This window comes from Thunnus albacares, chromosome 5 (assembly GCF_914725855.1).
Source record: "Thunnus albacares chromosome 5, fThuAlb1.1, whole genome shotgun sequence".
NCBI lineage: Eukaryota > Metazoa > Chordata > Actinopteri > Scombriformes > Scombridae > Thunnus > Thunnus albacares.
Genome location: NC_058110.1, coordinates 11,035,969 through 11,061,453, shown reverse-complemented (window position 1 = coordinate 11,061,453; position 25,485 = coordinate 11,035,969). Strand labels below are relative to the sequence as shown.

At 40.1% G+C, this 25,485-nt stretch overlaps 2 protein-coding genes across 4 annotated transcripts in view; both read right to left on the bottom strand.

Annotated features, from left to right (window-relative positions):
- Positions 1-15,897, bottom strand: part of LOC122982125 (plasma membrane calcium-transporting ATPase 1-like) — a 28,828-nt gene extending 12,931 nt beyond the window's left edge. The window contains exons 1-11 of one of the 3 annotated variants that reach the window (XM_044351167.1): positions 15,832-15,897; positions 15,052-15,177; positions 14,867-14,952; positions 9,802-10,085; positions 7,935-8,132; positions 7,378-7,635; positions 6,823-6,948; positions 5,911-6,081; positions 4,235-4,381; positions 1,570-1,784; positions 428-670 (exon numbers count right to left, since the gene is read on the bottom strand). In XM_044351167.1, coding sequence (XP_044207102.1) covers positions 428-670; positions 1,570-1,784; positions 4,235-4,381; positions 5,911-6,081; positions 6,823-6,948; positions 7,378-7,635; positions 7,935-8,132; positions 9,802-10,085; positions 14,867-14,952; positions 15,052-15,177; positions 15,832-15,879 — 1,902 coding nt within the window. In that variant the 5' untranslated portion in view covers positions 15,880-15,897. Of the gene's footprint in view, positions 1-427; positions 671-1,569; positions 1,785-4,234; positions 4,382-5,910; positions 6,082-6,822; positions 6,949-7,377; positions 7,636-7,934; positions 8,133-9,801; positions 10,086-14,491; positions 14,599-14,866; positions 14,953-15,051; positions 15,178-15,831 lie in introns of those variants that run through there. The other 2 variants (XM_044351168.1, XM_044351169.1) reach the window with 2 other exon arrangements.
- Positions 15,898-19,512: 3,615 nt separating this feature from the next.
- lrrc47 (leucine rich repeat containing 47) lies at positions 19,513-25,425 on the bottom strand. The gene is made up of 7 exons (XM_044351195.1): positions 24,806-25,425; positions 22,331-22,777; positions 22,109-22,225; positions 21,814-21,929; positions 21,420-21,522; positions 21,139-21,228; positions 19,513-19,958 (listed from the first exon to the last, which is right to left on the bottom strand). Exons 1-7 carry the CDS (start codon positions 25,373-25,375, stop codon positions 19,737-19,739), a joined length of 1,665 nt encoding a protein of 554 aa, XP_044207130.1. The 5' UTR covers positions 25,376-25,425; the 3' UTR covers positions 19,513-19,736.
- Positions 25,426-25,485: the final 60 nt, after the last annotated feature.

Below are 25,485 nucleotides of genomic sequence, written 5' to 3'. Positions count from 1 at the left end.
ATCTTTGGGTTTTGAATTGTTGCTCAGATAAAACATTTAATCACAAGACTTTCAACATTTATCATTGTCTTTGTTCATTTTATAGACCTCTAGTTCCCAACCTTTTCAGCTAGTGATCATTTATAGCCAGATTCATTAGACGACCCTCTATACTAGACTAATCAATTAATCAAGAAAATAAATGTAGACTAATCAATACTGAAAATAGATATTAGTTACAGTTACAGTGAACTGACAAGAAACTTGTTACAACACTTGTTGGTACTTGTTAACTCTTGTAGTGGAAACTGTCCCCACTGTGCTGTGATCTCTGACGTGGATCAAGGAGGCAGAGATCAGATGAGACCTCTCCAAACCAACCAGCTCTCAAAGGACAAATGCTTAACTCACACAGCTTCCTGAATGGACAGCTATTTTTACAGCTCACCATAATCTTGGAGGTGTAGGCGCAGTTGACCCCAATGCCCTGGACGAGCAGGTCCAGGATCTTGGCGGAGATCTGGTCCGGCTTTGGCACCTTCTTGTTGTAGCATCCTCCAATGTAGGTTTGCACCACCGTCATGCGGTTCATGGTTAGCGTGCCCGTCTTGTCGGAGCAGATCGTCGTGGCGTTGCCCATCGTCTCACAGGCGTCAAGGTGGCGGACTAGATTGTTGTCCTTCATCATTTTCTGACAAATGAGTAGAGTAACAGTACCGGAGGTGATTTCCCCTAAACTTACTAACGACAGTCCATAGAATGAACAGTAATGCTCCAGGATTGTCTGGGAGAGGGTCAAATGGGACACAAGTTCATCTTGAGGTTCTTACTGCTCCAACCAAGGGGTCAATAAATATTGTGAAAACTGTACAACTGGTGTGTGGTACAAAAAGTATTAATATGACATAAGAATAGACACATGGTATTAGACAGATAACTATGTCAGTTTCAATTACGCTAGACTAATGAGAATTTTTAGGAAAATTCAATTATGAAATCATATGGATAAAAAAAAAGTACAGGTTGATTTTTGTAAAACTGAATTTCTGATAAGTTAAGAAATTCGAATCAATGTACTTGAGGATCAGTTCAGCAACAATGGTGTAGAGTCTGATTCAGTATCCAGCTCTCTTAAAACATCTACTGTTTTACCTGCTGCTGGTAACATAACTGCACCTTCCTCCTGGGAATGTACAAAAGTTGATCACTGTTGGTGAATTTAAGTTAGTTTTAATTAGTTATAGTTACAATTAAAATAAGTTCACTTTCAAATCAAACATCTTAAAATATGAGTAGACAGTATTGTTCTTGCAACTGCATTTATAACTTTTTTTTAATCAAAATGTTACTTAAACATGTCATGTGATATGCTACCTCAGTACATTTTAACAATAAATATTACTGGGACCACTACAGAAAATTGCAGTTGAACATTTAATATCCAGGAATTCATCTTGCAGACACTACCATCTAAAAATCCCTGTAATAAACTGGCCTTAATTTCACAAGTACACGATTATCCTAGGCTTGTGTTTTTTAGGCTGTATGTGTTCAGGCTGACAAGCTGTATAATATTATATACAAACAGACCTTGACTGAATATGCCAGGGAGATGGTGACAGCCAGAGGGAGACCTTCAGGCACGGCTACCACCAGCACAGTCACACCGATGATGAAGAACTTGACCAGGAATTGCACATAGACGGGCAGACACTCCTTGGACCAGGGAACTCCCTGAGTCCAAAAGGTGTCGATCAGGAAACGAATAATTAGGATGAGGATGGTGAGAGTTGACATGAACAGACCTGAAGGCAGACAGAAAGACAGAGAGTTAACCAGAGTCATCCTAAGGCCATTTTCAAACCTGCATGTTTTAGTTGAATCTGACATCTCTGTTTCCCCCCCGATATGGTTCGTTTAGGCAGATCCGAGCACAGCAATCATACTCGGGGACCAAAACAACCTCACCAAGACTCTAGAGGAAGTGGTCTCACTTGGTCACAAACAAAACAAACTAAACGGCTCCTGCCAAGTGTGCTTTGCACGCTGGGATGTCGATGAGCAAAATCAACAGTTTCTAGCAGTTAGCCAGAGAATCAATCGAGATCTGACCTGTACTAGCAAAAAAATATGTTGTCTTTGTGATAACTGGAAGACAGGAGCTTCTTCCTGGGTTTACTTTCTCGCTCCTGCTCCAGACACATCTGACCAATGAGTGAAGTGAACGTTCTTACATTGCTTTTAGTGATGCATTGTGGTTCACTTGAATTGTTTTATGTGAGGAGAAACTGAACCAAGGGGAAAAACTAAGCTCACTCATCCACTGATTCAGAGCAAACCAATTATCAGTTTGAAAATGACTAAAACCAGTCAGAGTAGGACTGAGAGTTTGAAGAAGGACAACTCCTGGGAGAGAGTGAAACATCAATTTTTTACCACTCTCTCAGACACAAGTAAGGCTGTGCGATGTGGCGATGTATATCGTGTGACAAGAGAAAAATGTCTATCGTTTCATATTATGCTCTATGGTTTATTTCGTTGTGATGCAAATCACACTCTTTACAGAAATATTTTTCATCATTTGGAGTCGGATTCACGTGGATTACATTGATAAATTATTCTTCTTGGCTTTTCACTCACGAAGCATATATTGCATTTACAGTGACATAACGAGTTTAGTTGTTGTCAACTCTCCACTGCTGTCTGTCTCCTCTGCTGCACTGCACACACACACTGAGGGCTCAGCCCTGCCCGCGCTGAGATAAAGCAGAGAAGCAGCAAGACGGTGACTATAAAATGACAGCAAAGTGCAGTAGAGATTGTCTTTATTTATGTTATTTACCAAATGTATGTGCACTCGTTTAAATTCAGCTCGGTGTGAGAGTCGTTTTTGCTGTCATTTCTGGTCACACTGCTCTCCTCTGCTCTCTATGGTTCACCATGGATGGGGCTGAGACCTCGTTGTGTGTGCTGCACACACAGGAGAGACAGTGAAGCAGGTGAAGTACTCGAGTTGACAACAACTACAAACAACACATTAATTTAATTCGCGCAAAGGATGGACAGACAGCGGGAGGAGGGAGCGGGGTACAGATCAACTATTTATTCATTGAATTAAAACACGCTATGTTGGGATAGGTATCGTTATCAGGAAATGAGCTTTATCAGGATATGAGATTTTGGTCATATCGCCCAGCCCTAGACACAAGGTAGAGATTATGACGATGTGTTGCGATGTGTCTGACGGTTTTGATTTGGATTAGACAACTGTAAAGTTAAAAATGTAGAACATAGGTTTGACTTGTTGATGTGCAGTTTGTATGTGTATAGGCAAATAATATGGGTGACTAAATAAGTGATCAAAGAGAGTAAGACTGATCAAAGATTATTACTGCTGGAATTTTTGGGCTAAGACAGGATCATCACTGAAGTGGAGAGAACATGTGCTCTCGTTTGTGTCCAGCAGCAGAAAGTCTGAAGAGCAATATCTTTTAATAAGCTAATTTTCACATCTCTCCGCCCACAGAATGTCACTGCCTGACCTCCATCTCATGAAGTTCTTCTAAATATCAGCACAGATGGTTTTATATGGTAGGAGTTGTTTCACAGTTGAACACCTGTATACAGTCTGAGGACCATCTCAGAGAGGATCAACACACATCATGGAGCAGTAATATGCCATGAAGAGACCTAATGTAAAAGTACTGAATGAGGTTGAGCTAAATAACAGGACTGCATTTTTCCTACATTTCACTGTGGAAGAGCACACATCACTGTGCTATTCACACAACAGTCATGTACCTGCAGTGTTTCCCCTATATTCATTCAGCAGTGCCGCACCACCGCTGCAAAAAATTCCACACAATCATTAATATCAATGGGCCACTAATGATTTTCACTCACACACTATGCAAGCACAATAACATCATAAGTTATTGTGGAATTGTTTTAAGTCATCCTCCCTCTCTTTATTCTTCAAAGGACATCTATGTGAAAGGTATAAGAGTAGCGTAGCTCCGTTAAGGAATAGGGCAGTGCTTAGTGTGTGTGTGTGTGTGTGTGTAGTGACTGTGTAAATGAGCGTGTTTTGTTGAGCGAGTGCAGAGAGCGAGCGACAGAAAAATGATGTGAATGCGAGCCGAGCAGAGTAAAAAAAGAGAGGAATGTCTTGAGTTTGACCCCCCGCCCTCCCACCCCGTGGGAGTAGGGCCACCACCCAGCGCCCCAAAGCAGTCAACCTAGAGGAAACACTGACCTGCTTTGCCAATCTGCATCGCCAGCTTGGTCAGTTTCCCCTGGAGGACTGACTTCTCCTTCTTTGAAGGATTTGTCTTCATCTTCTGCGGTTGTCCATCCTCTTTGACTGGCTGCTTCTCCGCAGTGACTCCAACCTTGTTTTTCCCTATTGAGGAAACAAGAAGTCAGTTAAAATTCAGGTGTTTGGACACAAATCCTTAAAATTGCTGCTGCTGACACTTGGCCGAGCCAATTTTGTTTATATAGGCCTACAATCAGCTCTAGAATAAAACCTTTTTTTTTTAACTTTTAAATTGGACAAAATCGTATTTTATAGTAGAGTGCATTGATTTGCTCAGCCCCCTTGCCCCACTCTCGCTCTGTCTCTCTCTCTCTCACAAGCATATTAACAACAGAATGCGAATAGCCCTTCCTCCCCTTGCACACTCTGAATCAAATCGCGATCATGCGTGGGAGGAAGGATTGTTGTGTTATCAATACTTAGTTGGAAGACTGATGCTATAGTTGTTAACTTAAGTGTCTGCTCTGTGAGTCCGCAGCAGTGGGAGAGTCGCAGCACAGAGTAGCGGAATGAGACGTCCTCCCTCCTGCTCTCTGCTGTGACTGTTAGCGAGCAGCTGTTCTAATGTCTCCCCTGGTGCTTGTTTTTAGCAGAAACTCTCCCGCTCTCTGCCTGCTCTCAGTGAGTCTCTCTGCGGATGGCAGGTGGGTTGCTCTGGTTCTGGTTCTAAGTGGCAGTCGTCCTCTGGCTTGTCCCAGCGTCTGTGTGCGCTGCCGACCAGTGTTGGTGCAGCAACACACACGCTCTATTAGAGCTATTCCTTAAAGTAGCTAAGCTACTTGTATAACAAGTTAGTTTAGAAAACATATTACAATTTCTTTTTTTTAAATTCCCTGATGCTCAGGTCCGGTGGGCAGTCAACTTACTGGCAGAACTCTGCAAGTTATCTCTGATAAGTTATGTTCTTAACGCAACACTGTCAAAATACAGCTGGGTTGTCAAGATTAGCGGTACATAGTGCAATAATGTAAATAAATATAAATAAAACAATTCCATTTCAGTCCATTTGTACATTATTTCATGGTGTTCATTGTTTTGGAAGTTAGGGTCAACCAATTAAAAATATGGTCAAATGTATGTTGACCTGCATGCATGGTCAGCAGTTTGACTATGTTGAAGCTCTTATTAATTAAGATAACTTTCATTTCTTTCTAGCATCTGCTACATCTGTGTATGATTTGTTGATAAAACAGTATCTCATCTGTGTAATATACTCCTATATACTGTTGCTGCTAAGAGAAGTGAGTGGTACAGTAAGGGCTCAACAAATGATTTTGACTCATTATATTTTATGAGGAAAAAAAACAGGTAACAGGAGCAACTGGTGCAGCAGATTCAGAGATGGAGAAAATCATTTTAACCACATTAACCTCAACCACTGAGATCAGAATGTGGAATATTTTTTTTTAACATTGAGTGACAGATGTCAAAAACTGCCACATTAAAAAATGCTGATCTTTAAAAGTTTCCCTCTAACAGTATGACACACAGTATGAATTTAAACTTTTTCTACTCTTAATGAACTCATGAACTGAATTATGATGATAATTAAAGCATCTTGTTCATCTTTAGAGTAAACTGAACTGAACTGAACTGAACTGAACATAACATACTTTTCTTATGCTTCTTCTCTTTCTTCTTGCGCTCCTCTTTCTCAGCTTTCTTCTTGTCATCATCGCTTCTTTCTTCACTGGCACCGAGCAGCATGAGGATGATTCCAGTCTGAGAGTTCACACCTACACCAGTAACCACCATCTTACCAGAGCCCTCCATCACATGGGTACCTGAGAGAGACAGAGACATGAGAGAGGTTGGTACTTCTGCATACTCCATACAGACATGTAGTGCATGTCTGTATGGAGTATGCATCTGTCTTTCCTGGAAGAGAGATCCCTTATCTGTTGCTCTTCCTGAAGTTTCATCTTTTTTCCCTGTTAAAGTTTCTTAAAGTTTATTCTTGTATGTTAAAACGCTTACAGCTGTATTTCACCGTTGTACAGCAGGCATTTTGTTTTCAACTTGCCTCCGTATTTGTTCATCTTTAAAAATACGTTGGTAATGTGATCGGCGGTGTGTTTTTGGAAGGAGGCGTAAGAGGGGGTGATTGTGGGTCAAGGGTGCCACAGACCAACAAGCCAATCATCAAGGAGCTGCATGAAGACCGCAATGTTTCATATTTTAAGAGGCAGGTGTCTCATGAGAACCATATACCAGGTTTTAGAGCTGTGCTCCAATAGGATTATTTTTTAAATCGTCAATATTACTTTTGCTATGAAATTGGTTTTTGGTCATGGTTCTTTTTTCATACTCAGCTACAACAAAAATATTGCCAACATTTCAGCTGGTTTAAAGCTGCATTTTTTCAGTGTTCGGTCTGTAAGTGTGAAGCCCAAAGAGAGGATCAAAGAGAGATTTAGCAGTGGAGAAGCAGCAGCAGAAACTGGCTGATGAGAGCTGATAATGACAGCTCAGGTCACACTGAACTTGGCTGTAATATTTGATGTGAATGGGGCAGAGTGAAGCACCTGAAAGCATCATAGGGTCTTTGTCCAAACTCTTCTTAACATGATCTGACTCTCCAGTCAGAGAGCTCTCGTCAATCTTGAGATCGTTGCCCTGAATCAGGACACCGTCAGCAGGGAGGAGGTCACCTGGAACACCGAAACACACGGGCACACTGTAATAACAGTTCACCCTTATCATCTCATCATGTTACATCGTCATTACAGCATCTGTCTGTCATGCGACGACAGCAGAAAAAATGTTTTGACACCAACAAGTCCAAATTGGCTCTTTATCATTAACAAACATAACTATTCTGTTGTGGCTTTCAACCTTTCTCCGGCAGGAGAAAAGCATCTAACAGCACCACTGGCCCCTTCCTTTCTAGGTAATAGATCTGCCCCATTGTCACCGATACCCGATCCAGCTATTTGAGTCAATATCGGGCCCAATATTCAATATCAGTATCGGATCGGTGCATCCCTAATTGAGGTTTGACGCCCTGTTCTAAACATCACTTGGGGTAAAACTAGTAAACGTTCATGCATTGCAAGCACTCAGTGCATGCATGCTCTCACCATATTTCACTTGTGCAACGTCACCGACGACAATCTCGGACACTTTGATCTGAATAACCTGCCCCCCTCGGACCACGGTGAACTTCTGCTCCTGCTCAATGCGGCTCTGGAGGCCGCGGAACTGCTTCTCTTTGCTCCAGTCATTGAAGGCTGTTACCAGGACCACACAAACGACTGATAGCAGGATGGCAACGCCTTCGATCCAGCTGGCCTCTCCCTCGCCCTCCTCATGTACATCGCCAGCTGCTGAGCCACAGTCTGAACAGAGATAACACAGTTTTCTCATACTGCAAGACATAAATATTGACAATAAATATCAATAATACTCAGTAAATGTAAAGATGAATAATGTATATAGATGAGAAGCAATAGCTCAGCTGCTTAGTGTGTGAACATGATTTTTATGAACAAGTGTTATCACATGTACTGCTGATATGACAGAAGTGCTACAGGAAGTACATTAAGTCCCAGACCTCCCTGAAGCCTGATAACGAGACAACAGAAAATATTTGAACAGAGTTATTGTTGAACAGTTTAAAATAAAAAGATAAACTCACTATGTCTGTCAGCTTCTGGTGGTTTGTAGAAAGCAAGGCCTAGTGAAATGATGGCAGCCACCATTAGGATGATGAGCGTTATGTCCTGCAGCGATTCCCACACTAACCGCATAAATGTTTTTGGCTTTTTAGGAGGGATGACATTCGGTCCAAACTCCTGTTTCCTTCTGTCGATGTCCTCTGAGTTTCCATCTAAACCTGGAGCGAGAGACACAAAGACAATATCACTCTTCATGTCCTATCCTGAGCCTGGCTAACACTATTAAACAGAGTTTACACTTAATCTATCTATCTATCTATCTGTTGATCCAACATTACACAGTATTTAATCAGATAATCTCATTGAAATCAAGATCTATTTTGTGGAAGTGACCTGAGTACAGCACAGAGAAAGAAAACATACATATCCGGGCATAACAAAAGGACAAACAGCATCAGAAACAATCACAGACATCACTAAGTAGACTTGAGGTTAAAAGTTGCATGATTTGTGACATCACAACTAGTTTGGAGCCAATCAAGGTCCAGTATGCAACTTACAAAAGTTTGATGTGGAAACTTGAAGACTCCAGTGCTTTTCAAGGGCAAAGGTAGGGACATTGGTGGGGACATCATTAATATATATATACATATAAACGAGCTACTCATGATTTTCATTCGCACACTGTGCGAGCACAATAACACCCTATGTTTTTGTGGATTTTAGTCATCCTCCCTCTCTTCGTTCCTCAAAGGACATCTATGTGAAAGGTATAAGAGTAGCGTAGCTCCGTTAAGGAATAAGGCAGTGACTTGTCTTTATAAATTGTCTGGTGGGGCAAGTAAATTTCTGTTCTACTTGTCCTCCAAAAAAATCTACTTGTTCTGGGCAAGCGGACAAGCATGAATGTCGAGCCCCAAACACCTTTTTCTTAGTAAATCTGTCCAGTCCTCTGTCTGTAGGTCCATATGAGACCATTTAAAAAACAACAATAATCCACTTCGATATCATGTTGGCCAAGGCCTTAATTCCCATTAATGTATTCATGCCACAACCCAAATATCAAATATCAGCCTCCTTCAACATTTAAAAGACAGCACACCAGGACATTGATTATTGGAAGGGATAAGGAGTAAGTGCTGCCTATCACCCCCTCTGCCCAAAAGCTGTTGGTTTGAAAAGTCTGCACTGAATCACCACATCATAACAGAATTTAACCACAACAATAAAGTTCACCTCATGTTGACTGTGATGAATTATCTCTCTGCAGGTTGATTTTCATAGAAATGACACCAACAGATGTCTGGGAGGCATTAAGCATCCTTTCTAAACCTACAGAGTCACAGTTGGGTCATGGAGTCTAAGTTAAGCATTAAAAGTAAAATTCAAAACTCCTCTGGTCCCCCAGCCTTCAGCAGAGGTCACCGAGGTCATCGTATAGAAAAGTTTTACATGCTAAGTGGACATGATGAGCATCACTGTCTCCACAAAACTAACTATTATTATCTGTGTTGCTTTTTTGTTATATATTGTTCTTGTAATTTTTACTTTTAAAGGTGACAGTGGACAGAAAAAACAGAGAGGGGGTGACAGGACAAAGTTTTCAGCCAGATTAAAACGGGACATTTTTGTTGCAAACCGGTCAGCAACTGACAGCGGCACACAGAGTAAGTTTACTATGACATGAAACCTCATACCAGCTTGTATCAGTCACTGGTGGAGGGGCCTAAAACATTACTACACATCAAACTGTATTTTAAGTGGAGTGACACGCTGCCTGTGGTTGCCTGCAGTTTTAGATTTACATTTCTGTTGCAGTACTGCTCCAGCTGACTGTTGGAGAGGACACATATTGAACACAGACGCTGAGTTTCTGAACATATTTACCTGCAACAGGTGACGTCTTCAGTCTGGCACACAGTCCGTTAACATCTCCATAAGACTCCTGGATCCTGGTCAGTGCCTCTGCTCCTCTCAGCTCCATGAGTGAGCGCAGCTCCTGCAGTGAGCAGCTGGACTCCATCTGGTTGGCCTCGGCACGGCCATGTTTGGACCCAGGAAAAGACTTGTTGGCCATGTCTCCTTCCTCTGAGACTTCACGGAGGCCTTCCTGAAAAACACACTCAGTGGTCGGCCTGAGGTTCAGATCTGGTCTGATAGAGACACTGTGACTGAGATAGACAGACTAGATCATTTAAAAGGCATTCATGGGAAAACAAACATGCAACTCTGGGGAAACCATTGACTGTGTATAAATATGGACATCATGACAGCTCCCCAAAATGAAGCCAATACATCTTGATCGCCCCCTGGTGGTTGGCTGCAGTACAGGTCCCCCTCTATGTTAAGGGATGGGACATGAGCCAAACTAAAAAATCAAAGTTCACATCAAATACATTTTTCCCCAAAGATGTTTTTTTTGTGGTCATTTTAGGTAGTTCTTGTCATGCTGATGTTTGTTCTCATTTGTGCTCATTTTACTGACACGTTTGTTTTTAATTAGTTATTATAAAAAGGGTGTGACATCAAGATTAGGAGCTGTGACAGCCGCTCTCAAACCTCCTTCAGATGGTGGGACGACTGAGGGGGAGTGTCTGTGGGCTGTCATCCTGCCGCCTGACTCTACTGCACAGACTCTGGTTCCAAATGATGTCACACAAGCACGATGGCAACTCCCGGAAAGGAGATATTTTGGCTTCACTTTTGCATAGCGGTAGGAAGTGGAGACCATATTTATATACAGTCAATGGGGGACACAAGTGCAGAAATATTACCACATAAAGGGCATCACTGGGTGCAGGGCACCAAGGTCATGTCCTTGATACAGTTTCTGGGAATATGGGGGTTTATACTCTATAATTACACCAGTTAGATATGATGATGGTCTTTTTAAAGATGGATTCTGATATTTTTAATGACTTGAGAAATGTAACAAATCATGACCTTAGAATTATCAGGTTCTATCTAATATTTTTGTCAAAAATGAGTTATTTACATTAAACTGTTCTTTGAGTTATTGACATTTTGTGTAGGTTTATGTTTTGATTTCTGCATCATTGGCCCAAAAATTTGAGAAATTTGAGAATTTGAGAGAAAGGTTTGATTTCAAAACTCAAGCTCTAATTTTGTGCTATAAGGTTCCATTTGCAAAGCACCAATCAGTGCTCAGAATGCAGCCACGATGACCAATCAAGTTCCGCCTCTTCACCATGTGATCTCACTGCTCTTAAAGCCTCTGGAAACGAGGCTTGAAAACATAAAAATGCATATATGATATCAAAGTTGAGTGTCTCATTAAGCATCAACAAAAATCTGAATGAAAATAAACATTCATAACTATTAGAAAACTAAGCTTAAAAACAGCTCATTTGGCTGCTCAAACCATTTCTCAGGACTATGTGGGCGTGTCCAGATCATGTTTTATTGACAGTTCACTTTCAGCTCAAGTAGCACTTTATTTACTACTCATTCACTAAAACCTTTTGTTGATATGGAATAAAATACCAAATCTATCAAATGGACCCTGCTTGGTTAGAAAGCTTGACTAATCAACTAACTAGCAAAACAGGTTAGACCACCCTTAACGCAGTTACGCTACTCTTGTATCTTTCACATAGATGTCCTTTGAAGAACAAAGAGAGGAAGGATGACTAAAAAAATCCACCATAACGCAGGGTTTTTCTGCTCACACAGTGTACGAGTGAAAATCATTTGTAGCCCATTGATATTAATGATCGTCTGAAATTTTAGCAGCAGCGCTCATAATTTTGCAGCGGCGGTGCACCGCTACTGAATGAATATCGGGGAAACACTGCTATACCTCCCAGAGTATGATGCTAATCGTTTTAGCATTCTCCATTCATGTACATGAAACGGTTAGCATAGCTTGAATGTTTTGCTAGTAGCTACCAAATCTATCAAATGGAACATACTTGGTTGAAAGCTTGAATAATCCACTAACTAACAAACTAGGTTAGACCACCTGAAACTGTGTACTGTAACTATACCTCCTGGAGTATGGCGCTAATCATTTTAGTATCCATTCACTTCCATGAAACGGTTAGCATTAGCTTTTCTATTCAAAACTTTTGAGCTTATTATCAATTACCCCAGTGGTCTACTTGTTATCTTGACTAATCGGCCAACTAGCAGACTAGAGTAGACCACACATATCTGTTTTTATTAAACTATACCTTCCAGACTAAGAAGCTAAGTGTTTTAGCATCTTTCATTGACTTACATGAAACAGTTAGCATTAGCATTGCTATGCTACACTTTTGAGCTACTTATCCACTCCGTGATTAATACAGATCTGGATGATGTACCCAAGTCTGCTAGTTAGCTTAACACAGTAACTTTCAAACCACATCAGGCTAATTTGAATTTTCATTCTAGCTAAAAGCAAAGAAAAGTGCAGTGCATTGTTTCTCATGGGAGAGATGAGAGTAAGTGTTGTGAAGTCAGCTTGGCCAGATAGCCATGTCAATCATTTTTTTCTTAAATATGATTGGGCAGGTATTTATTACGTAATAAATTCCCTAGCTTAGCCCCGCCCAACTGCAACCCAGTAACAAGGGAAGGGAGAGAGACTTTCTAAAGAATTACATAGGCTATGTCAAAGGCTATGTTCTCATACTTTTTAGGTGTTTACTATATGCACATTATATCCCAAATTACATGATTAATAGCCAATCATTGATTTACCTTTCCAGGGGCTTTAAGTTTTGAAACTTCTAAATTGATTATTTTATCAGAATCAACATGAACATGTCTCTGATGCAAACATCTACTGAGTCAAAGTCAAAGTTTTTATCTTGTTTGAACTCAGTGAAAAGCAGATTATAACCTTTAGCTACCATGCTAATCAGATAGCATTCTAAGTTTAATTACACAGTTAGCACAGTTGTTAGCAATAATTATGATTTTTATTAGTGACATAACTTACTCTGAATACTTAAAAAAGGACAACAAAGAAAACAAAAATATTAATAACTGTGTTCACACGCCAGTAGCTGCCTGGTACCCACCGTCTGTTTAATTTGTGACGACTTGTTGGGATCAAGGTCGGGTGCAGTTTAAGGTAAGGGGAAACACATGTCTATGCGGGAACAGACTTCAACACTCATTTGTTTGAAGAGATTTATTTCATAAAAATAAGTGACGTCTTAGTGCAACATGTATTAAAATGTTGACACATTAATGCAGTTTGAAGTTTTACAAACTGCGTAGGTGCTAAATATATTTGACTGATACTCCAAAGTGTATGGACAGTAACGTTATTTCACTGGCTGTGCAGTATGTGAACAGCACCTGCAACATTTAACATCAAAGTTCAAAGTGTTACTGCGGGTTAACTTCTACAGAAATAGTGTCGAATTCCTCGTAAGACACTAACGTTAGCTGCTCTGCTAATCTGTGTTTCCCCACTGACTGTACATACATATTTATATATTTATAAATAAATCTTTTATACATTCAATGGTTTTCCCACACAAGGAGTAACTTTAAGAAATGTGAACGCTTCTTGTTGGCGACACCATTTAATTTACATAATGTAAAATAAAGAGCACAAGATGAATATATACTTAGCATTCAATTTAAGAGAATTCAAGGCTTTTACAAGACAGCTAATGTTATGTGTTCTGTTCATGTTTTCAACAGCTGCTGTCATTACGAGCAACCACAGTCTCTAGTTAATAATGTCACTCCTTAAACCGAAATACCGGTTAAACCGATCCTGTTTCTGGCATATTCCCCCGCTGGGATAAGAGTCTGTCTCTCTCATGAATGGGACAACACGGCTGTTTCACTGATAACGTTATAGGTATTGTAAGGAAGCCATGTTTCCCCGTATCGAAATGTTAATGAGGTTACTTCAGAGTGTCCCTGCTAATTGGTTTATGAGCCAAGAGTGGAATAAAATAAAACTCTCAATATTAGAATTAATGGCCGTTGACACCAACGGTCAGACCGTTAGCTAACTTACCTAGGTTAACGTTACTCTCTCTGTTATTCGAAACATTAAATTAATCATTTTTACATTTCAGACTATTGCACCAGGGATTGTTACTCATTATGAGCCAAGATTTAATCGAACAGACAGCCAACAGACCATTTAATGAAATAACGTTATGCTGCCGCGTTTTTTAACCTAACGCCAGTTATCTTAATTCTGTGCATTCTCTGTGCGGTTAGCATTAGCGGAGGAGAAATCTGTCTTCTGTTAAAATATACTCAGCACTAGGGGAAATAAGTTACTTTTCCTCGGCCTAATATCGACGTAACTAGTAAATTAAGTTTAGTGGCGTGTCACACACATTTATGACTTTTGACATTGTCATATGACATTTATGATTTATTATATTTAACTTCTCTGCTCGGCAACAGTTATAAATGGTGGCTAACCTTACATGAACGTTAGCCTGCTAGCTATCACTGACAGCGGGTGGCGCCGTTGAATGAACAGGCTGTTTGACTGTCACCCAAAACTACACTAATTATTTATTAAATTAATCTGATTAACCTATATTTATTTGACGCTATGCTTTTTATTTAATCAAAATAAGCATACTCCTACCTTTCCCAGCAGATTAGAGAGTGATGGTTAACTAAATTAACAATGTGAAAAAAAACAAAACCGTCAGAGCCGTTAGCCCGCCAAGCCACGCCCACACGGACTAGTAACGGTTGGTGACGCTTTGATGATGTAATCAAGCAAAAGGGCGCCACTTTCTTTCTTTTTAAAAAATGTTTTCTTTTAAAAACATTTATGCTTTATCTACAATATATTTACAGACAGCAAGGCAAGTCAAACCTAGTCATGTGTCTGAGTAAGAGAAATACATACACATACAAAAAGACAAAACAAAACAATTATACTATTAAAAATAAGAAAATAATTTAAAATCTATAAATTGTGAATAATACAACATAAATAATACAATAAATAAACCTGGCAACCCAGAGCCTGCACAGCAAACTCAGTCCGCTGGCCTCTGTGCTGTCCGTAGGCAGAGCAAACTCCATCTCCAACAATCCCTATGCACAGAGACATTCAGTGTTAATAGCTGTGGAGAAAAACAGCTGAAAACCATCAAATGTGGTGACTTTTCCTGTCTGTAATAAACCTCTGTTTACCTCAAAGAAGCAAGGTGAAAGAAGTGCATTCAGCAGAACGTCTATCTCTGACTGCTCTGCTACAGTGCAGCCCTCTCCTCCTCCAGCACTGGCACACAGCGCAGTCAGGCATCGAGACGCCAACACCTGAAACACAGAGTGTGAAAAGTTTCATATCACAGAGAAAAGCAACAACATGGATTTTTAAAAATGTTTTTACTCCAAACTCTTGTTTAGACCAGCAATAACTGATTTCATTGCCATTTACAGGCAGCAGCAACAAGCTTTGAACACAACACTGACATTATATTACCTTTCAAGCTGATGTGGCAAACTTTGTCGCCTATTTAAACATCAAACAGAAATGGAGCAACACTATTATTCATTTGAACTTGTGTTTCTGGCAACAAGGCTCATGTCATCATGTCACATATTCCCTCTCCTTTTAGCTCTTGATCTTAACCAACTCTGGAGGGAAATATCTGGCTCTTTAACTGCTAAATGCTCCACCATGTTCACTGGCTAGTCCTAACTTTGTCTAGGTTTGTCTCTAAAAACAGCTGCCTGCTACGGCCAAAAACAATGCTGATAATAGAGAATCCAAAACAGTAATGTTGTAGCCAGAAAATATTAAATAAATATTAAATAAAATGCATGTATGGATACATATTGTTTAGAAAGCATTGCTTTAGATGTCAAACAGTAAGGATGAAATCTGAATAAATCAGTCCATCTACAAGATAAAGTAAATGTCTGAATTTGGAATGAAGTGAAACTATGTCTGATAAGTCTCTTGTTTACCTGGAGTCTTGGAGTGGCTGTGGAAATAATTCTGGTCAGTAGCAGCATGGAGACATGTGGAAGCAGTTCTGGGCCATTCTGAAAGTAGAAAAACACATAAATCCATTACATTACAAAATAAATGGGAGTAACTGTCACATAAACCTCTCTCATTTTCTATGCCATTTATTTTTATAGAGTAACGGCTCTGCTTAATAGCTGTCAACAAGGTGTGCAAACACAAAAGACAGCTATGTAGCAGACTGCGTAAATAAATGCTGCAGCATGTCTCTGCAGAAAGCTTTTTGTTCCTTTACATAAATTATTATTTCCCAATCATCTTTGAATGCAAGTCAAGAGAAGACAAAAGAAAATGGGAAAGAGATGCAAAGTTTGTCTCTACCTCATCTATGGTAGTGTCATCATCATCATCAAGCTGGGAATGTTCGTTGATGATTTGCAAGGATCTGGTCATCAAATTCTCTGTCTCCTCAGTGCTGCCTGAAGACTCCCTGAGCGTGGCGTTGAGAAGAGGGAAGCAGGTGGAGAAAGCCAGCGCAGACAGTGGAGCCACGTCTGGAAAAAGGAAGAAAGCAGTCAGTGGGATATTTGCTCTTCTGCATCTCCTGCACTGCAAGATCTCATATTGTCTCTTATAAATATTGGCTAGATGTTGTGTATCGGACTATTTACTTTAAAGTTTTCATTTGAAATACTGCCTTGATATTTTTTGGAATATTGGACAATTTACTCAATATTTTCATGATAGATTATATTGTTCTCGTCTTCATTAATAGATAAGTTTTGTTTTTCTTCAAGGTTATGAAGATATTTTTAGATCTGATATGGCACTTGGACTGGTTATTGACTGATCTGCTTCCCCTACTTGAACTTTTCTTGTTGAGAAAAAAGTCCATCTAATCTTTTCTAGAATGCTCTAGATGCTTTTATGAATTATTGACAAAGGTCCATGACCAAAATGCATCTCTAATAAACTCTGCGCTGACAATATGCAGGAATTCAGCATTTTTTTTCACATAAGGACTGACTTGATGTACAGATCCAACAGGGCACTCTGAAAAAACAGCAAACAAAGTTATATGAACATTGCAGCCACAAAATATATCTATCTGAGAAAAAAAACATATGAATGCACTGATCAACAACATCAGACTAAAAATGCGAACTTAAAAAAAACTCACCTTATGCTTCTCGATTGTAGCTTTGTCTTTCTGAGCTGTGCAGAAGTCTAAACACACCCCCAGCATGGCCAGAGTAATAGGGCTCTGGTCCAGACTCAACAGAGTGCCGATGTATTGATCAACCAGTCCAGGGGACTGGTGAAAACAACACTATGTCAGAACTTTCCAGCAATTATGCGTATATGTTCTTAGTACATGCATTAGGATCCGAGTTGGATTAAATAGAGTACTAGTCAAAAGTTTGGAGACTGAGATTCTTGAGGCTTGATTTCCGAGCCGTAGATTTGGTTCCACCCACCACCTCAGCCACAAGGAGGCTCTGAACCTCCACCTAAAGATGAAGACAGACAAAGCATTAACAGGATTTTTCACAGACAATAATAATATTAATGATGTCATTTCAATTTTAAAAAGGCAGTTTACTGACCATTTTCTTTCAGATGGCTCCTTCTCTTTTCTCTGGCGTAGAAAACACAATGGGCACTAATAGGCAAGTCCAAGACAAGCCGATAAAGGCGGCAGAGCCTGTGCTTTTACTGAAAATATAATATGGCAAACATGGGAGAGGGAAGAAACAACCAGGATAAAATGAAACAAAGAATAGGTTCCTAGACACACACACACACACACACACACGCACAAATTTTAATTTAATCTGTAGTCTGTTTTATTTAAATGTTCCTTTTTATGCTACTGTTAATTAGTTAACAGTAGTCACTCTCAATTGTGTGATAGCTTTCAGCAATCACACTTTGTTCTTCTCACTCTTTATTGTCCTTCTCACTCTTTATTCTTATTCCATCTCCCGTACGTTTTTTGGCCCTTTTCAACTGCTTCATACTTTGTGCTATAAAAACCATTCAACTGTCAATCTGTGCAACTCATTCAGCAGATGTGTACTTGTATTTTTCTGAAATGTAACATGTTTCAGTGATTTTATATAATTTTTTAAAACATTAAAATTCATAATGGCAGTCTATGGGACGAACCGTCCAACTGAGTTGGAACCTTTGTCACTTTGACACTCAACTGCTCGGACATCCCTTATCCTACAGACACCATTCAAACTATAAAATGTTCACATAACAACTTTGAATTTTCAAAGTTATCAGATTGTTTAGTGATATCTTTTATAGTTTTTTTTTAGCAATTTAAGCAAAAAGTCAGGGGTTTTACAGACGTTGTCAGGTCTCATCAGTGTGTCATGTAATCAGGCACAGTGGAGAGCACAGATATTATTAGACCAGAAAAGATTTTTTAAACAGCTCTCACTCCCACAATTTTAACTCCTCAAGCACATAGCTTGCCTCAGTATGTTGCCACAAGCCTACTCTCTCTCAAAAGGTAAATACATTTCACATAGGAATTATAGTTTTTGAGATCTGAACCTTAATTGATAGAGAGTCCCTGTCATGTTCTCATTGACTGCAATACACTCTGCCGGATGTGTGTCTCCTCTCACTCCAGTTTCTTAAACTTGCAGATTCTCTCTTTCTTCAAACACTTTTTACACATATCATTCATTCTCATGGTAAATTAGTCTTGCTTTCACTAATGATGTACAAATCTCTGGGCTTCAAGCTCTAGTTTGAGACAAATACATTTTCCTCATCAAAATGGAGATTTTTTCCTTCCATTATTGGGAATATCTGTTGGCTCAGTGGTTTAGAAGACTGTTTTCATGATCAGCTTCACCTTAGATGACAAGGTTATGTGTTTGATACCCCCTAAGTTGCTTAACATTTTTGTCATGTACCATAATTCAATTCCACTCTAGCTTACTACTGAATACTGAATAGTTAAACCCACACAGGATAAGAAGTTTAATTTTTAGATGGAGTATGACCTTTTTTCCCCCAGATGTTTTCAACACAACAAATTCTGTTCATTGTTTCATAGCTCAAAGCTACAGTATCACATTGTCAAGTTATTAATTTCAAAACTATGTAAAATAATACATTAAGCCATCCACAAGATCATTTTAACTCATAAAGCAGGAGGCTGCTGGTTGAATATCGCATCAGGACATAAATAATGTTATTCCAGTGATTGAACTCAAATGTCAGAGTTATATAAACATCTTTAGGTTCAGCTCTCTATGTATCAGACAGACCCATGAGACGTATTGACCTGGTCAGGACATGTGCAGTGTGTTGATTTTGCTGCTGCTTGCAAGTAAAGTCTACTGCAGGAGGCCTGTCAGTCTGTTAGACACTGATCTCCAGTTGACTTTTCCTTTCAGTATAATTCAACCCTCTTAGTTCAGACCTTCTGCTCTTGTTTGATTCTGACAACTGGGTGTGAACTTGTCATAGCTTCAATAGCTTGTTGCATTCTCATCACCTTTCTTTTACACTGCCTGTCCTCTAAACAGGCCTAAAACCTCAAAGGAGAGCCCTTCTTGTGTCAATGTAAACCTGAGTATTAATGCTTGATTTTAATTGTGTTAAAGTGTCAAATAAAACATATCCGGACATACAGTGTTTCACATTAAGCATGCTTTCAGAGGGTGGCAAAAGTATTTATTAAAGTAAGTACATGTGGTTCAAAAAGCTGCATATGCATCAAAAATGTTATCATTTGTTGAAAGGCAACAATTGAAGATTCTCCCAAAATCAAACTGCTGCAGGGTGTTGATTTAATTATTAGGTTTTCTATGCTCTTTCTGGTCAATTAATGTAGCGTATGAATGAGTGTAAACATCAGAGGTTCCCCACAACATGACTACCAAATGACTGTCAAGTTGCTGATGTCTTTGGAGAGGTCAGTCTTGGACGGGTAGACGACCTTCAGGTTCCCGTCTTGGTCAACTGTTCGGACCTGCTGGATGATCAGTTCGCTGGAGGTCTCGCTGCTGGAGGCCGGCTCTGGGGGACTGCCCCCCTCCCCGTCTGACCCCTCCTCCTCCCGATGTTCGGCTGTGAACTTATTCAACTCTGCCATTTTCTGTCACGAAACAGGAAATAACCATTAAATGCCCACATGTTGCATTTGAATATTCATAAAATCTGTTTCTGACATTGCGGAATGACTGGCGCGTACTGCAAACCTAAACTTGAGGTTTGAGGTTTTATGTCAGTCAGTCCTCAGTGACACCATGTCACTGGTCATTTAATTAAAATTGTTCAGCAGGGGAAACAGAAGAAGGTATTAGAACTGATGCTATGGTTGAGATGAATTAAAAAACTACTGACAGTTAAATATAATTAGAAGAAGAAGAAGAAGAAGAAGAAGAAGAAGAAATTTTTGCCAAATTTTGACAAAATCTCCTACATATTGGGTGTAACATCAGGCTAAAAACTAAACCAAAACGTACTGAACAATGTATTTGAGACATTTATCAGCTCCACAGTTGCAGTATTGTGACCTGTGTGTTTTGTTCACTTAAATCTTGCACCAACAACAAGGCACATTTTTGAGATCTGTCTGTTCTGTTGAATCCTTCCCCAAAAGTTTTGTTAAGTGGAACACAGCATTTGTTCCATCACAGAAATCCAGAAGGATATAAAGAACTGTAAAATGTGGTCATCCAATATTGACAAGAATTCAAAATATTGTCCCAGAATGAATTCAATGAAAAGGGTTTCCTTTGGACAAGCAGGTTTCAGTGTTGATTCAGTAATAAATATGTTAGAAATAAAATCTGTTCAAAACATTTGTCCAGCACGAGGTGTCCTGCCAACAACAGAACACATTTCAGTAAGAATTTTCCATGAACTTTCCTGTAGCGGCACCCTCTGGACAAAATGTTAACTGTACTTACAAGACATCTGATGAGCTGAGTAACAGTTCAACATCACATACTAATATCCACTATACACTCATCTTTATAGTATACTGTTTTTACAGTTTGCACATAAAAAATAACATTCTGAACTGTTTTATCCTGATGAGCGATAATATGTGAATGGTAGTTTAAACCTGGCGATATGCTGCTTTTTACAAATCCTACTTTAAAACAGCAGAATAATCCAGATGAGTGACAGAGCATCTATCAGTGAAATAATGTCTTCATGTTGTTTTCAGTGTTACATAAATAGCCAGCCACATTTTAAGAAACATAATGATGTAACATTGATGATGATGGTGAAAACAGGGAAAGAGAGAGACAAAAGGGGAAGCTTACTGCAATCAGAGCGTCCATAACATCTTTACAGGTCTGCAGGCTGGTTGCACTCGTCACCTCCAAGAACAACTCTTTGGTTGTCTTCTTAATCTGTGAAGAACAATCAGTTGATCAGGCAAATATTCCTATTACATCCTGGAGAGATACAGAGACAGATTGTGGTCTACAATAAGACAATGTGATAATAAATGATAATAATATGATATGAAAAATGAAATGAAATTCTCTTTTACAGTAGGACACATTTATGATAACCAGAAAGAAAATGCACACACACACACCTTGGTTTTCTCACTGTTGGTTATAGGTGGGAATGAGATCACGTGTCCCTCTGCGTCCACTAGGCAAGGATAGAGTGGTTTCCCTTGCAGAAGCTGCAGGTATCTGTGAAAAATAAAATGGTTGGGAGACTAGTTGACGCACAGCAGGCGACCTTCTTTAGATGAAAAATGATAAGGTTGAAATCTGAAGCGGCTGTCAGTTAAGATTCTCTGATTAGCAGGTTTCACTTGGTGTGTGTCATCATGTCAAGTAGCTGTTTGGTCTTCCCACAGATAAAAGATGTATTGATTGTATCGATGAGTCACGTCAGTTAACTAATGAGCATCTTTCAAACCATTTTCCCCACCAGAGATAAAACTTGTACTGTATGAAAGAGTCGTATGTTGTACTGACTTGTGGAGGCCAGTTACGTTCTGCCTCTTCTTCTGCTTCCTCAGCTCATCAGCCTCCAGCTGAAGATGTCTCATCAGCTCAACGGCCGTCATCTCCTTTCGACCCAGCGGCACAATCTAACAGACATCATGTTCTTGCGTGAAATTCATACGTTTTTTTTGAGAGCTTTTCAGCGGAAACTACAGTAGATCACACAGCAAACAGACATAAAACTTGACACTTTTCTGAATGCCAATGAAAATGTGACTGTTTGACTGGCTGAAAATAATGAACCAATCATTCTGCGTCGGCAAACCTTCAGCTGAGTCGGGGGCTTGACATCGTACATCAAGGGACTTTTGAGAAGCTGCACATCATGAGTCGCAATGGTCGCGGTGGTCCTTTTACCACAAATGTCATCATGTAGCTTCGTCTAGAAAAACAACAGGGGAATCTTTTTGGTGGCCACACTGCACACTTAGTTATGTTATTGGTTACACATCATGAACTTGGTCTGATGCATTCGGTTTTCACCTACCTGGGCCATCAGGAACCGCTTGAGAGCATTCCCAGATTTTAGGTTCATCCCTCTGACCACGCAGCATACCAGGTATGGTCGAACATCCTTCACTTCTGCACTCACTTGGACTGTGAGCGCTGTAGAAGGGTCCGAAACATGGAGAACCCTCACTACCATCTTATTCAGTTCCTCCACTTCATCCTGTTCGTCTGCCACCTTCTTCTTCCTCTGCTGTTGCCTTTTCCTTTTGTCTGTGTTGCCTGCGTCAGCTCCATCCTCTCCCTGTCTGCCTTTTCTTTTTCCTCTGAGGTAGTCGAGGATGGACTTGGTCTGGCAGCCGTTGACCATCTTCTCCAGGCGCTTGTCATTCAACTTGTTGCCTTTAAAGTTGATCTCCTTTAGCTTAGGGCAGTCGCTCAAATCAGAAGGGATTTCCCTCAGCTTGTTGTTTGAGAGATCCAGCACCTGGGAAGGTGGGCAGGCATGGGGGGGACAAAACCAAGTGCATGAGTTAGGTTAGGCACTCTGGAAAATAGCATCAGCTACACCTGAAGGTTTTAAGGCTTACTACAGCAAGAATATATTACATTTAAAAGGTGCAATATACGACATTCAGTCCTACTTGATGTCATCAAACAATTATTCCCTCTGTAAAGATACAGTGGAGTAATGGTGTCCTGAGCAGAGAATGAAGTCACACTCCCTCTGTGTGTGTTGTAATCTGAGCTTCTCTCTGTTCTTTGTTTTGATAGCCGGTCCAGCCGTGTGTGCATGTTAGTGCATGTGGGTCAAGCCCCCAGGAAGAGCTCCAGACTTTAAGCCAATTTGACATAGTAGCCAAACCATGTAATTACAACTTCAATGTCCAACAGAGGCCCAAAAAGTATTTTCCGCACACACAATCATGGGAAAAGGAGCGCCTGTCTAATAGTGGATACATTTTTTTGAGCGTCACAGCCCCCGCAAAATGACTCTTTTCACCATCAGAATTTGATCCATTCAGTTTGATAACATTTGGAAAGTCTAGAAGAGCCACGTGATTGAATTATTTTAACTCATCCATTAAACCGGAAGTTAGCCGGGCACGTGTGCAGCGTGCATTCATCTGGGTGACTTCTTTACAGTAGGAAGTGGCTTTTATGGCTTCATGCACCACTGAGCGACTTTCATAAGAATGAACAAGGTCTCTTCCAAAGCTGTATGCAGTTCTCTTTTTACATCAATGATGTGAGTCCCTCCCTGTCCTCCCTGTGTCCATTTTCAACATGGCGGCCAGGTCACAAACTTTCTCATATTACAGCTAAACAGTACACTAAAGTATGTTTCGAGGCGTGAAATAGGCAATGCAGTATCAGAATCTTGATCCATATTTGATCAGCACTGCCTAGTTTGACAGTTTGATCTGAGTTTCGTGAGCTGTCTGTTCAGATGTTCTTTTTTTCCCCAGCGTTATTGAGTAAACTACACACACATTTGTTTTGGTCTGAGATGCTTGTGCTCTAGTGTGACACCTAGTGGGGCTGAATGTTGTATATTACACCTTTAAGCTGGCACAGATACATTACTTATATCAGACTCCATTTACACATTTGACAGTTGAATCATATTTTAGGAAATGTGAGTACCCTGTGGTGGAGGCTGCCTTCCCTTCATCAAACAGATGTACCAGTGAATGTGCAAACACAGCATTTATGTCAAGAGACAGTACCCAGGGAAGTTAATTAGAAGGCTAGTCAGTAATATAATATTTTGGTTCTCCGTGAGGTGATGAAAAGCCGCTAGGCCCGTTTTTATTTTGAGAAATGTGGAAGATGGTGAAACATTATCTCCAGGCCAAGGGCAACTGATAAATTTTTGTCTGAGACACCATTGTTTCTAAGATGAATCATACTTGGATCATTTTCAAAGCGCCAAGGTCACTAATGAACTCAGCAATAATGGCAGAATAGTTTTGAATATGGTTAAAAAACCAAGGTGGAGTCTAGAAAATAAACTCCACATTAGGTGGGATTATGAAGAGGTATATAATATGATATTTTATGATTTTGCATTTGGTTCTTCATCCCGGGATCAAGGCCTTGGTTTACGTTGTATTGCTCTTTATGCACGGTAAACCTATTTACATTGAACTCTATCAGCTTCAAGTGTATTTTTTGAGTCTTTCTGTTATAAGTTTTGAGTTTAATGCTAAGTTGTGGGTGACCTGAAGATTTATTGGCCCATCTGAAGATTTCCCACGACAACCCCTTTAAGATATTCATCAAAAAATATTGACAGATCCTCTAAAATTCGGCATAACTTTGATCCACCTAAAAACTGTTTTCTTTAAGAAAACCACTTAATCAAAACATACTCCCTTTGTGGTGGACAATTACCAGAATGATGAAATTATACGGAAAGAAGAGCTGAAAACTGTGTTCTAAAGTCATGTTGTATGGTTTATATAAGAGGGTCAGAGAGCTAAAACAGGTGAAGGGATGAATTTGGGCCCACCTTCAGAGCAGCTAGCATGTGAATATCTCCACTCAGCTCTTCAAGGCTGTTATCAGAGGCAACCAGGCTGCTGAGGAGATCCAGTTTCTCCGAGTAGAGATCAGCGGGGAAGCTGGTGATGCGATTCTTGGAGATGTTGATGGTGGAGAGCTTGGTGCACTGACTCAGTCCCTCCGGCAGGACCTCCAGGTTGTTACAGCTCACATTGAACGTGTTTAGCTCCTTTAACTGGGTGATACCCTCTGGCAAAACCCTGAGGTTGTTGACTGAAAGGTCCAGGACCTTCAATGACTTGAGGTTGCCGATGACATTCGGGATGGAGGCGAGTTTGTTCCTGCACAGGATGAGGCTTTGGAGATTTGTCAGATGCTGGATGTCTTCGTGGATCTCTGTCAAACTCGGGCACTGGCTGACTTCCAGATAATTCAGCAGTGTGAGGGAGTAGACAGCAGAGGTGAGCCCTCCATCACAAGAGACTCTCTTATCGACAGCAGGACCCTGAAGAACCAGCTCACGTCTCTTCTCTGTCGCTGCTTTCTCTACTTCTGGCCATTTCTTCAAGTCGTCCATGCTGCTATCAGACTAGCTGAGAGTTGTCAAGCTCACCAAGACAGTAAAATACACGACTTCCGCTTTCACTTTTTAAAATAAATTGTTATTCTGTTGACCATGTGGGTTTT